This window comes from Pteronotus mesoamericanus, unplaced genomic scaffold (assembly GCF_021234165.1).
Source record: "Pteronotus mesoamericanus isolate MK-2021 breed Mesoamerican mustached bat unplaced genomic scaffold, CSHL_Meso_final scaffold_232, whole genome shotgun sequence".
NCBI lineage: Eukaryota > Metazoa > Chordata > Mammalia > Chiroptera > Mormoopidae > Pteronotus > Pteronotus mesoamericanus.
The window spans coordinates 2863180-2877462 of NW_026555311.1; the positions used below are offsets into that span (position 1 = coordinate 2863180).

General features: G+C 50.4%; 1 protein-coding gene across 2 annotated transcripts in view; it reads left to right on the top strand.

Moving 5' to 3' along the window:
• The window catches only part of DIP2C (disco interacting protein 2 homolog C), a 425367-nt gene extending 413162 nt beyond the window's left edge, over positions 1-12205 (top strand). For both annotated transcript variants that reach the window (XM_054591598.1, XM_054591599.1), the window contains 5 exons: positions 3893-3950; positions 4764-4838; positions 7450-7624; positions 8700-8823; positions 11724-12205. In XM_054591598.1, the coding sequence (XP_054447573.1) occupies positions 3893-3950; positions 4764-4838; positions 7450-7624; positions 8700-8823; positions 11724-11976 (685 nt within the window). In that variant the 3' untranslated portion in view covers positions 11977-12205. The remainder of the gene's footprint in view (positions 1-3892; positions 3951-4763; positions 4839-7449; positions 7625-8699; positions 8824-11723) is intronic.
• Positions 12206-14283: the final 2078 nt, after the last annotated feature.

Sequence of the window (14283 nt, forward strand, 5' to 3'; positions counted from 1 at the left end):
AGGGGCTGTAGAGCGAATGGCGAGTCTCCCCCGCGCCCACTTTCCATCTCACTGCCCGGTCCAGTGAAAGCCTGAACATCAGGTCCACGTAACAGCCCATGGGGAAAAAACATATCTTCTGATGTCCAGAGTTTGTAGTTGAGTTGAAAATGTCCCTGATGGGGGTGAGACAGGGCCAGGCTGGAGGCATCATTCAGATGCTAACACAGCAAGTAGGAGGCTGACTGGAGAAGCAAGGACACTGAGTGACCCTGACTTCAACTTAAAGAGGGGTCCCCCTCCCCTGGGCCAGCACTGGAGGTGTAGGGAGGCGAGATCCCAGTCACAGGACTGAGTTGTCGGAAGCAGAATCTGCCAGGTTAGCCTGAGTCCTGAGAGCAGGTCTCTTGTTGGCTCAGTCTTGGCTGTAGCTGCTCTGAAGACAGGGTATCTTTAGTGCTTTGCGTGAGCCCATGCGGTAGCTCAAGGTGCCATCACTGCAGGACAGAGCCAAGCCTGCTTGCCGACGAGTGGCGGGGTGGCCTTTGCACCCGGCCCCGCTCTGTGCCTCTCCCCGCCCGGTGCAGCCCCTCCGCCCTCGCACTCGGGGCCAGGGCACAGGCAGCCTGCCTCTGCAGCCTCCCGTCTGTGCAGGTGGCTTTATCCTAAGCTCGCTAACTGCTGGGAGTGAGTAGTGCTAGTGGCAGCACCTCGCCGCCTCTCAGCTCACCGGGCCAAGGCACCCTGTGGGCACTTTGTGTTTGGAGCCCCTTGGACTGGCCAGCAGCCCAGTGGCCTCCCAGCCTGCAAAGGTCAGTGGACGAGCGGGGCCTCGCTCAGGCTCCCCGTCACTGCGTGGTGCCCTTCCCGCTCCCAGCCCTTCTGTGTGTGTGTTGGAAATGTGCGCGTGCCTTCCAGCCCTTTTAGGAGGCACATCTTTGCCTTTTTCTGTAAGAGAGGTTTCTTTTCTTTTTGCTCTGTTTCTTTTCATGTGGATGAAGGGCAGTCCCCGTGGCATTTGCTACCAGGGTCTGTAGCTCCTCCATTCAGGACCACCCTGGAATGATTCCAGCATCTGTTCTGATGCTGTTTTCATACGGACCACAGAGGTTCTTAACATAGGTCTTCCTCTTGTCCACATTCCAGCTGCAGCCCCAGCTGAGATGCCATCTCTTCCCCTCTCAGAGACTGCAGGTCACACAGGGAAGGACAGGAGATGAGATGGACTCTGAAGGCAGAGAGAGGGCAGAGGAGACAGGCATGTGCCACGTGGCCGTGGCCAAAAGCCCCCCTCGCTGAAGGAGAACGGGGCCTTTGTCTCATGTCCAGTGCTGGCCAGGCCGGGCAGAAACGTGTATGGGGTGGTGTGGAGAGAGGGAACAGCCGTGGGTGTTCTGGGCACTCATCGTGGAGTCCAGGGGCATTGTCTTGAGCGCCTTGTTAAACTAGACACCCTCTCTGGTCATAATGCTGCTGCCAGAACTGCCTGCCAAGTGCAAAATGCCTGACAGAGGTTCCTCACGCCCTGCAGTAGTGGTGGCTGTAAGTGAACAGCTGGCAGAGTAGAAGCTTGTCCAAAACAGCCTTCACTTTTTGCTGAGTTTTTCTCCCTGGCCTAATCACCTGGACTTTGTAGGACGTCCAGCCCAGCCCCTGGCCAGCTGCCCCCGCCCATAGCAGCGGCCCCACTGCACAGGGGCCGGGCCATCCAGCAGTGGGCCCGGCGTTGAGCCCGGCGTGCTCTCTGGCCCCTTCCCTTTCATTCTCCCCCTCCTTCCTCACCCCTGCCCCCACTCATCCATAGTTTTCCCAGCCAGTGTGGCCTTGTTTCCCTGCTGCTTTCTCCATCCGCAGCAAATCGCCAATACTCAGAGCGCACAGTCAGCCATGCAGCCATTGGACACAGGCTCGTTCACGGAACCCGAATGCGTGAACCAGCCCAGTGTCAGTTCAGTGTGACAGGTGGCCTTCTGGGCCCAGACTTCAGTAGTCAGTAACTGCACTGATGTTTCCTGCAAGCCTCACGTCTAGCTCAAGTGCTGATTCTGAGTGTGTGCTGCTCCCATCTGAAGTTCCATAGGTTCTCGGTGGTGCTCTAGTGGTAATTTTTCATGGTAACACACCCAGAATTAGCATAATGCTCCCCGGGTGCTGAAAGAGTTTTGGACTCTTTTTAATCCTGTGTTAGTGCAGCTGGTAGCATACAGGGCTGTTTCATTCAATGCCGTTTCTTGATAGCATTGATGAGATGCCGTAAGAACTTAACTCTTGTTTGTACCCTTACCCTGTCCTGTAGTCAGACTGGCTTCCTTATACATCATTGCACAGTTGGCATTCAGTGAGCGCTTACTGTGTTTTTGAAGATTAACATCATTAAGCCTATTTGCAATTCTGGAACAGTTTAAGTGGAATAGACAATCTAGGCGGTTTTTCTTTGATACCTATTAGCTCCTGCTGTTGGCATCAAAGTCTTCCTTAGGGCAGGTGCCGAAGATTTCATTTAGTGTTATCATTGGATCCAGAATTGCTCTAGTAAGTTCTTCTTTGTACCTCGCCAGTTTACGGCCCTGGCTACTCCGGTGCGCCCCTCCCTCTCCGGCATCTCCTCTCTATTCTCCTGCTGAAGAGAAGCCGTCAGTCCTCCCGTCACTGCCCCCGACCCACAGACCCACAGCGACTCAGCCTGCAGGCGGCCACCCTTGCCTCCAGCAACAGGAGACCTCACATTAAGGCTGGATGGGAGCAAGGACATCCTTTTCCTGAGTAAGGGCTTGTCAGTTGCTGAGCACTGGGAGCTCTTGACCAGAGCCTGCTGCCCTGAGGACACCTGCCCAACCCAAGCCCCCAGCTCCCCTTTCTGTCTGGCTCATGCTAATAATGTCACCCCCCCACCCCAAACCTCACCTCTTGGGGTAGCAGTGAGGCTTCAAGGTGCCTCATGTGCCATCTGTGACTTTCAGCTTCCTCCTCTGTTGCCCGCCACCACGCTGCCCCCTCCGCACACGCTTCCCCTCTTCTCAGCACTTATTACTTAAAAGGAGCATCTATGCCAATGCGGAGAGTGGGTCCCTGTGCTGAATTTCATGTCTCAGTGCAGGTGAAGAGAAAGCCGCTCCCCATCCACAGCCCTGTGCCCCAGCCTCCTGCTAATGGCATCTGCTCTGTAGTCTTCAAGGAGTCAAGCACTTTCTCTTCACTTCTTTTTTTTTTTTAATTGGCTTTTAGATTAATGAACAGCATCACAGTCAACATAGTAATATGATAGAAATGTAAAACCAGTCATGGAGGCTATAAAACATTAAAAATAATGCAACTGGGAAGGACTTTACTCTGGTTGTGACCAGTACCACAGTCCTCTGAAGGTCTTAAGATTAAATTACTGTTAAATGTCTTTTAAATGGAAAAGAGTTTCTTTTCTGAAGGGAGGTTTTGCTGTCTGAATTGGCTGGTGCTCTCCTCTTGGCTCAGACGCCCGCTGTGTAGATAGTGTGTTCTGCGCCGCTGCAAACCTGGGCCCCGCCCATGGCCTGTTGTGGGCAGAGCCGTGAGTGCCTTAGGACCAAGCTAAGCTGTCCCTCGCGATTGGCAGCTCTTTCTAGGATGCAGTCAATCCTTATTCTTCTTCTTTTCTGCACATGCTGAATTGACCCTGGTTTAATGCAGAATCATTCTCCCAATTATTTTGCAGGTTTGGGAAATGGGACTCCGTCTGCCTTTGCTCTGGCCTGGAACCTGAGCACAGTGGCTCCTGGGCCACTTTTTCTTTGATTTCTAAACTGTCTTTGCAGTAGAAAATGCACATGAACAGTCAGTGTTCCTCAGCTGTGCGCCAGGCATTGACCAAGAGCTGAATGTGGACAGAGGGAACCCTGGTGCAGAAAAAACTCACTAATACTTCTGCTTCTCTTTGTAGAGTCCGTTTAGTAGAAAGAGGATCCCCTCACAGCTTGCCGCTTATGGAATCAGGAAAAGTAAGTATTCAAGGAAGAAACAGACATTTCTACATAAGTATGAGCCTCGGGACATTGGCTCTGAATTTTAAGAAATGTATTTTATAGAATGTTTTTTTCCAAAAAGTTTTCTTGAATGTTATCAGGACTAGGTTTGACTGTGAGTACAGAAACTCAAAATAATAGTGCTTTCAATGAGCTCCGTTTTTTTCCTCTCATGTAAAAGAAACCATGAAGCCACCAGGAACTCCAGCACTTTTGTCTTGTTCTGCTCTGCATGGACTACATGCCCAGGGGCACCTCAGGGCCTATAGTGGCTGCTGTGACTCCAGCCATTATTCCTACATTTCAGCAGCAGCAAAAGAAAGAGGGTGGTTATACATATTTCAAAGGTACATTAATCTAGATGCACAGGAACAATGGACAGGGCTTGCTTAAGGCAAGGACAAACCTTTTTCTGAAAAAGGTATAGGCCTGGAGCGTGACTACCCTCAGATCACCCTGTGTGGTTACACACCATAGAAGCACATTTTCATCTACATTTGCAAGCATCAGGCTGTGTTAGAGTATATTCTTTATCATGTTTTTGTTCAAATTCTTAGTTTTCAGATCACTTTTACACACAGGCTGTATCATTGTAGTAATTACAGTGAAATGCAACTGTTAGGCTGTAATTACATAATGCTTTCGTACATAATTTTGATTTAAAGCTATACCACTTTCCAAATTATTTTAGAAAGAAGAATACACATGTGGAATGAAGGCAAGATCAAGGTTGATTGCTGCGTAGTCTCTACCTGTCTACTGACAACAATGTTCTTCTTTCCTATATAGATACTTCCAGGGGTTCGGATCATAATTGCCAATCCAGAAACAAAAGGACCATTGGGAGACTCACACCTGGGAGAGGTGAGTACAGGGTACCTGTCTGGGTAAGATGAATTATGGGGTGTCCACCCGGATAAGGTGAGTCCATGGTGTCCACCTGGGTGGGATGAGAACGGGGTGTCCTCTGGGAGACGTAGCCTCTGAGACCAAATTCATTCTGCGGCTACATACCCCCTGTTCTCGGGGACACCAGTGACCACTACGCCCATGCCACTGACTGCAGTGCACATTCCAGTCCTATCGGATAAGTCACAACTGACTGGTTGGGAAATAGCTTGAGAGAAGCTTTATTGCTTAAATGAGTCCATGAAAGCTCAGGATTACAAAGTGGGACTTCCTTAGGGAAGTAGGTCGAGTTCTCCTTAAAGAACTTAGAAAACAGAAAACGGTATGGACTGTGTTCCCTCTTTATTTAGCTCTTGCATTCGTTTTCCACGTGCCCGCCTTTGTTAGGAGAGCAACAGAGAAATGTGCAGAGGCCGTCGTCTGCAACCTAGACGCATAGCAGCATCCCAGCAGCGCCAGCAAACCGGTTAGGAGAGTGACAGCAGTTACCTCCTCTCAGGGAGTCAGTGTGATGCTCTGTACTCGCCTCCTGACAAGCTTCATCCAGGGAGGAAGTCAAGGGCCTCAGGAAAGGGCTCCTTGCACCTCACAGACATGTTTCCTTCCCTCTGGTTCCCTCGGCAAGGCTGAGCCTGCTTCGAGCACCAGGTCAGAACGCTCCTGCCCAGCAGGGACGTCCTTGCTGCAGGTGTCAGTGCCCTGGACCATCAGCTGGACCGCACACAGGCCTGCCGCCTTAGCTGACGCCTTATTAAAGGCGTCACGACTGCCACTGCTCCTGGAGTAGCACGCAGTGCCACAACCACATGTGGCAAATGAGTAAATAAGTGATCGAGGGTGAGTCCTAACCATGGCTCACTCCCAAAATTCCTCTTTTTAGGCTATTTTTGGTCCTCTCTTGAACCTCAATCCTAAATAAAGATTAGAGCTGAGATGATAATGCTGTACAGCTGTTATTTAGGAAGTTCCTTTCACTCCATTTGTAGAAATGAAATTGGGTGGTAGAGGCTGCCGTCGCAGGCACCTGGAGAGGTTCCCCGCTGATGCTGCCCCGCCCGTGTGGCCGTGGCTTGGGCCTGAGAACATCGTGCTGGGGCAGGAGTAACCCGCTCCGCTCCGATTTCCTAAGAGGGAATTGGTCTGAGGGGGAAATCTTGTTAGAGAGCAGAGCAGTTTCCAGTGCCCGCATCAGACGGCCTCCCTCCTTTCTCTGTTCGGCTAGTCAAGGTCGCCTGCCCGCCTGCTGTGCCAGGTCCTGTCCTGGGAGCTGGGAGATGGCGTAAACGGGACAGCAGTACTGACTTCAAGGAAGCTGACTACTTTTCAGTGTAAATAAGATAATGGGACCAGCCAAGCCCAGAATGTCTTTACTATAAATACCCTGATTCCCCGATTTTTGTCATTGTACAGACATAACAACACAGATGTATGAACATTTTAGGAACTTCATTGACATAACAGTTTCCTTTAGTGTTTTCCATGGTTCTGCATAACCTACATGGTCATCACTTTGAGTCAACACATAGTCATCGCTTTGAGTCATTTTTTTTTCCAATTTCCCAAATGGCACACTCTCAGGTATTTTCATTTCCCATTTTTTGACATTAGAGCTTTTCCCTCCAAGAGTTTGTTTTGTTTTGTGTTGTTTCACTGCAATATATTTCCAACAGTATGCAAACTGGGTGAAAAGTTAAAAATACATCATAAAGCTTTTTAGCATTTTTCCAGATTGCTTTGTGGAAACAATCATTAAATTTGTTCAAATACGTTTGTCTCCATTTTCCTGCCGTAACTTACCCCTGCCCCACCCACCCCCACCTCCCACCCTCAGTCCTTCCCTACTTAGGCTTTGTCCATCGGTCCTTCATACAAGCTCCTTGATTTGACCCTTTCTCCTCCTTTCCCTGTTATCCCTCTCCCTCCTTCCCTCTGGTTACTGTCGGTTTGTTTTTTCTTTCAATGTTGCTGGTTATATTTTTCTTACTTGTTTGTTTTGTTAATTAGGTTCCACTTATAGGGAAGAGACCATGTCGTATTTGTCTTTCACACTCTGGCTTATTTTGCTTAGCATAATGCTTAGAATTTTTAGTTATTGATTTTAGAGAGCAGGGACAGAAGACAGAGAGAGAAACATTGATTTGTTATTCCACTTCTCTATGCATTCATTGGTTGATTCTTGTATGTTTCCTCACTGGGGATCAAACCCACAACCTTGGCTCATTGCGGAGATGCTCTGACTAACTAACGGAGCTACCAGGCCAGGGCTACAATCATTCAATTTGAATAAGAACAAGGAAACTGGTACAACTTTGCTCCTTTGATGTACTTATTTAAAAAATCCTCGATCAACCTGCTTTCATAGGCTTCTCAGCGGGTGGATGGTGCAGCTGTCTGCTTAGCTGCAGGCTCACCATGACACATCATGCCAGTAAACCCTGTGGCATCCATGTCCCCCCCCGGGACCGGAGTGAGGTCAACATCATCTCGTCTTCGCGGTCCAAGGACACTGTCGATGTCCCTGGGATTTCCTCAGGTTGACTTATCCAGTCACGTTCTTCTCTTACAGATCTGGGTACACAGCGCCCACAACGCCAGCGGTTACTTCACTATTTATGGAGACGAGTCCCTCCAGTCAGATCATTTTAGCTCAAGATTAAGTTTTGGAGACACCCAGACCATCTGGGCGCGAACAGGCTATTTGGGGTTCCTGCGGAGAACTGAGCTCACAGACGCAAATGGAGGTGAGAAGCCAGAGGGGTGGGCGTAGGGCCAGGTCCCCCAAGCACTGAAAACCTGCCTGGGGTTTGGGATTCCCTCACCCCTGTCCTCGGGACAGGAGTTTCTGGGTGTCACTGAGGCTTCCTGATACACCAGCCTGACAGGAGCTAAAGTCATGCCTGACCAGACTGGTATAACTTTAGGGGGAGAATGCAAAAACATTTTGGCAGCACATTTGAACTTGAGAAGAGCTCCGCTTAGAGATGTGAGGCCAGCGGTGGTCCAAACCTCCCCGGGGGTGCAGCCTGTCCGGTCCTGTGGGAGCCGGGGCTGGGTGGTGGGAGCCCCGCCCCCTCCCGGTCCCACGCCCCGCCACGCAGTCACACAGCCCCGCAGTCATGGTCAGAAGCTGCAGGTAAGTGTCCCCATTTCATCTGACTTAAATGGGAAAAGATCTGTGTTCTGGTGTTTTATACATGGATCACGTTTTCAGTGTCGCCCTGATTTACTTTCTACCCTGAAGATTAAGGGCTGGTCTTTTACTTTTAAGTGACGATGGACCAACTGCATGTTGTCCTTACCCCAAGGTTTGCAGGACTGATGAGAGCAAAGGCGACGGTCACAGGAGCTAAGGGAATCTTTGTTCATGAACTTGATCAAAAACCCAGATGTGAAATAATAACAAAATTAAGACCTCCTGTGGTGGCATCAGAGGGAACCGCGTTCACCTCTGCCGTGCTGTGCCCCAGCCACGCCCCGTGAGGGGGCGCGGTGTGGATGAAGGCAGGTGCGCTGCCCACCCGCAGCACCCAGACGGGGCTGAGGGGCTGTGGAGGGATGTATGGCGGCGTGTGATGGGGGATGGGGCTGCCCCAGGGAGCACTCTCCCCGGGCCCAAAACCTGAGGCACATTGCCCCGCGGGGCCAGCACCCCTGCCCCGGGTTGTCCTGCGGGCCTTGGGCCGCAGGCTCTCCCAGCAGCGGGAGCGGCTGTTCCCAGCGCAGTGACCCCTTTTCTCTGCATCTCTTTCTCATACAGGAGTCAGTGGCTTGAACAGTTTTTTGGTGACTCTCACACACATTTTGTGCCCTCCACAGAGCGCCACGATGCACTGTACGTGGTGGGAGCCCTGGATGAGGCCATGGAGCTGCGTGGGATGCGGTACCACCCCATAGACATCGAGACCTCCGTTATTCGAGCCCACAAGAGCGTCACGGAGTGGTGAGCAGGGACAAAAGCTGCACAGCATTGGGAACAATGGGGTCCCGTCTGAGTTTTGGGTTATAAACCTTTACCTTTGGGGGTTAATAGCATGGCAGGTCAAGCTGGTGTATCACACATTTCCTGGGAGTGGCCTACGAATGGCTGGGTGGTGTCTCCCAGGAGTCTCAGGTTATTTAGATTTTAGTTTACAAAGGCACGATGTAGGGGGGAAGTAGGCTGCATACATACACAGGCACAGAAAACACTTCTGTAAGTGTCAGCTGGGGGACTGTAAAAGTTATTGTGACTTGTGGGGAGATGTTAGAGAGCAGGACAGAATCCCCTGAATTAAACTGAAACCAGCTGTGATATGTCACCGCCCCATGCCTCCCGGTCCCCCCCCCCCGCGGGCGGGCCCTTGGGACATAAAGGTTCTACCAGAGGCTGGGTTCCCTCCTCTGGTAAAGGAGGCTGTGGCGAGAAGGGTGGGTCAATGGTGCTTCTAGAGCTGGGGCTGCAGCACGGCCACTTTCCCAGGTTGCTCAGTGCCCTTCCGTGGTGTTTAAGGAGGAAGGTGGCTCAGCACCATTAGCTGGTGGTTTGTTCATTCATTTGGTCCATGCGTCGGCAGACATAACGAAGCTGGTCTTCGTTCAGGTTGGGGACCCCCAGGGAGGCACACCCCAAATCTCTTGGCATTTTTTTTCTGATATGGTGGGTTGGTCTGAGGTTTTTTGTGCCTCTTGTTAGCTGATTGCAGGCTAGTGTTTGTTGCCATTTACTTCACCTGAATACAGAGAGCTTGGCAGGTAGATAAGAGACTGGAGAGCGTTGGCATACCCATGGGAGGTCCCATGGTTCAGACACTGCGTGTCACTCTCCCTGCCGCAGAGCTGGCCCTCAGAAGCGGGCTGGGCCTCCTTCAGTTTCCACCTACATAGTTATGACTATTTATTACAGCGTTCTTTTTTATTTCTAAGACAGTATTCCAGACTGACTCGTATTGCCTTCCTCCAGGATTTCTCCTTAGTTGCAAAAGAACTGTTTCCATCTTAAAAGGCTGTGGCAACAGGCTTCCTGGTGCCCCTCATGGGTTTCTAGTCCATGAGTTTAGTTTCTTTCCTAAGCCTTGCTGTTGTCAGCTGCCGTGTGACCTCACCAGCTGGGTTTGGCCTCCACTGACCAAGGTCCACACATGGCACCAGAAGGAAAGAAATGTGGGTGGTTCCAGGCCGATGGGCCCCAGTCCCCCTAAAATGCTCACACGCACTGCCCACCACCCACCACCCATCTCTCCCCTGAGCCTTCCCTCGCCTGCCCCTGCCACTCCTCTGGCACCCCCAGGGGCGAGGAGGGAGGGTGTGACCCCCATGTCACGTAATGTGACATCTCTGTCATGTAGTCCAGCTGACAAGATCTTCCCGTTCTCATCAGCCGTCCTCTGGGTTGCACAGGTCTGGCTCCTAGGAAATCTCTGACGGAGGACCGTGACCAGCACCCAGCCCTTGGCTTCCTGGCAAACCCCCTCCCCGTCTACATACAGAAATCCCCCCTGATTCCTGGGGCTGTGTCATCAATTTCAAAGGGCATAATAAAGTTAGACCTGATTACATATAAAAATTATACCAATCCTACATAAAAATACAATCTATGATTTCACCAGCTCACAATGTGGGCTCACCTGGGCCATGCAGAGCAATGTTTTACTGTCACAAAGATCAAATTTTGGGCGTTTAGCACCAGCACACCTTCTAGGGCTCTACACTGTCACAGTGCAGATCCAGGAGGAGATATGTTACATATACATTCTCTACCATTTTCTTTTTATTTTAATATATATATGTTGGTCATACTAAACAAAATATGTATCTTTTTCCCTATTTCCCTAAATTACACTTAGGAAAGTGTAGTAGACACACTTTCACTTTTAGAAAAGAATGAATTTTCCCGAATACTTCTGCCTCACGGCTGAGGGAGAGCCTCCTGTGTGTTTGCATAAAAAGACACTTACCAGCCCCTGCTGCAGGGCCCGGGGCCTGGTCCCGCCCTCCACGTGCCCGCCCCCCCAGGACCCTCCCGGCCCCTGCAGCCAGGCAGACCATGGGCACCAGGGGCGATGAATTTTTAACCACATTGTAAAAGCCCAACTGTATAAGGTTAATGTGGCATGAAGTGTAACTCCCTAGACTTTGTTTCCACAAATTGGACAGGCCAAACACTCTGGGTGATTCTCCCTTTGGAAGATCCCAAATGAAAAACACTTTTGGGTGAATCTTTGACATTGCCAAGGAATTATCCCCCATACGGGTTCGCTCATGCTGCATTACAGTCACTTAAACAGGAGTCGCTTACTGTGCCCCCATATTTGGAGTTGACTGTGGAGTTATTTGACCTTGGCTTGGCGGGGCCTGCGGGTCAGTTGGGTGCAGGCTGGCAGCTCGTGTCATCCTAGATGTCCCCCTCCGTGGTGGCAGATGCGAGTCAGCCCAGCCCAAACACCCAGGGCTCTCCAGTCTCGGCTCACGTCTCACTGTCCAAGTTGCTGGTGGCCCAAGGTCAAGGGCGGGACACAGACTCCACCCTTAGGGTTGTAGTGTGCAGAGGGAGCGGGGAGCCGCTGCCACACCCACCAGCCCTCGGCAGCAGCCGGGGGCCGACGGCAGGTGCAGAGAGGGTGACGCAGGTGCGGGGGTGACGGGGCGCAAGCAGCAGCCACCGCGAGGACAGGCTAGTGGGAAAGACTAACAACAGGAGAGAGAGACGGTTTAGAAGCTAAAGGACATGGGCTCAGAGAGGCCACACGCCAGAGACTGTTGGTGCTCAGGCAGAATCAAAAAGAACCAAGTGGAACTCCTTGAAAAGAAACAGTCGTTTAATTAAAACCTTGCCGTTGAGTGATGACTTTTTCTCTCTTCCAGTGCTGTGTTCACCTGGACAAATTTGTTGGTGGTTGTGGTTGAGCTTGATGGGTCAGAGCAAGAAGCCCTGGACCTGGTCCCCTTGGTGACCAATGTGGTCCTGGAGGAGCACTACCTGGTGGTGGGGGTGGTGGTCGTGGTGGACATCGGCGTCATCCCCATCAACTCCCGGGGAGAGAAGCAGCGCATGCACCTGCGAGATGGGTTTTTGGCAGACCAGCTGGACCCCATCTACGTGGCCTACAACATGTAGTCCTGTCTCTGGCTCCCCGCAGACTTCTCTAGAGATGTGAACATTTTTCTCAGTGTCACTGACGTGTGCAGACGCAAGGGCGACGTTCGCCGGAGCGCAGCCTGTTTCACACGGGGGAGCGGAGGCGGCTTCCCGCAGCAGTCCGGGCTGGCATGGGGACTGGAAATGTGAATTATCGCCGAGGTTTGCTCAGAAGGGCCTCGCATTACTGCCTTCAGTTTGTTGGAAAAGCCCATTTCAAAACTTTTTTTTTTTTTTTTTTTTTTTTTTTTAGTTATTGGATAAGTGCTTTCTTCGTAAATGTGGTATTTTGTTAAGCCAAAATAGCAATTAAAAATATTCTCCCCTCCAGATGGGTTCTTTTAACCGATTTATGTAGTGTGACAAAGAATTGTTTTCTCTGTTTTAATGCGTCATGACATCTTAATGACATGGACCTGTTACTAATTTAAGCCATTGCTAGAACTCATCCTTTTAGGAAAGTCTGTTGAGGTACGAGAAAACCTTCCAAATAGCACCTTCGAATTAGATTTTAGCAGCTTTCTTTGTCAGAAATGTGCTGAAGAAACAAAGGCTCACACATGGCCTTTGGCAATAGCATAGAATGAGAAGAAATTATAAATAAGGTGTATTTCAGCAATTATCTTGCAGATATCTTTGTACTAAACTAAAAAGATAAAATAAGTTAACTTCTTCAGATGTAATTATGTACAAAAACGTTTAATTTATTTTGATCTCTTTAGAAGTATAAAAGAGAAAAAACATTCAAGAATATTAAAGTCTTGTAATGTTTGCTAATATAAAAAAAGTGTTGTATTATCTTGCGTGGATAGTATCACAACAAATATATATATATGAAACATAAATTCACTAATGAACAAAGGAGATTTTAAAGTTTAAAACGCAGAACCTGTCACTTGCATGGTGTCCCCTCCACTGCACTGTAGATAAGAGAGGTTCTCTCATATCCGCTTCGCTGATGGGAGCAATCAGGTTGCCAGGAGCCCAGTCTAAGCATTTCTTCCAGAACCAGAGACCAGCAAGTGAAATTACCGAAAATTATCTCAAAAACGGTGAAGGAATGTGAGGCGAGCCGTGCCTGTGGTTTCCTTTGCTGCGGGGGTGACACTGGACGCTGTGATCAGGACGCGCTCACGGCCCTGAGCGCGCTTGGGAGGCAGGCGGCCAACAGCACTGTTCTCTAAGCTGCAAGAATTCATTGCACAATGTTTTTCATCATTTTTGTTAGCGTCACCCTTTTTTGGTCCTTGGTGTGGAAAAGAATGCTATCCTGAGGTCACTGGCACCCGGTTGCGTCGATTCCCCCCCTAGATGACCACTGTGTGGAGTGGACAGTGCTCAGAACAGCTTTAAGGGAAAGGACTCACAGAGGAGATCGTCGCTTCGGCCAGCTCGCAGGGGTCCCCCGGCCCGTGAGAGCAAAGCCCACAGGGACGCCGCACAAGCTGCCCGGGGAATCGCCCCAGCGCCGCCGGCTAGAGCGAGAAAGCCTCACAGCTGCCTTCCTGCTGCCACCTGTGGATCACACGTACCTGATTTCAGTCTCAAGCTGCTGCCTCCCAGTCTTCTCATTTCCAGGGCTCCTCTGTACACTCCTTGATGCATCGGCCTGTCTGTGTCCAGCCAAGGGGAGGTGTCAGCTACCCGAGTGTGACTTACTCGATAATTGCCCCAGGATGGCCCTGCAGTGGCTCTCGTTGCTAGATGTGCATGACTAAGACTGTTGCTGGGCAAAATTTAGATTCTCTTTTAATTTAACATAGGCAATGTCTTTATCTGCCTTTGCTGTATGCGCCAGCAGTAAGCCCTTTGCTAAAAGAGAGTTTTGTTTGACTTCTGAGATCCAAGGCTAATTGTTTTTTAAAAATTTAAGTGGCATATTTTTTTAAATTTGTCTGCATGTGGGATGCATCCTTCCATCACCACAAATCATTTGGCTTTTACAATATTGTTTGATTTCATTGCTCCGTGTGAATATTTCTCTACATGCTTCAGATACGCATTCCTACAGCCTCCTGCTTCCTACCGGGAAAACCCCACCCACCACACACAGAAAAAAGACATTTTCGTACACTCACCCACCTTGTTTAAGGGAAGGGGGTTTAAGGTTTCGGGTAAGACCCTGAGTCGGACACGCAATTGCAGGATAACTCGTGAGGTCCAGCTGAGGTCGGAAGCAGCGAGTCGGGTGTCACCGCAAACATGGGCCTCGCCTTCCCATGTCAGCCGCCCCAGGCCAGGTGGTGAGGCCGTGAGAGCGGTAGTGTCCCCCGGTGTTAGAGTCGA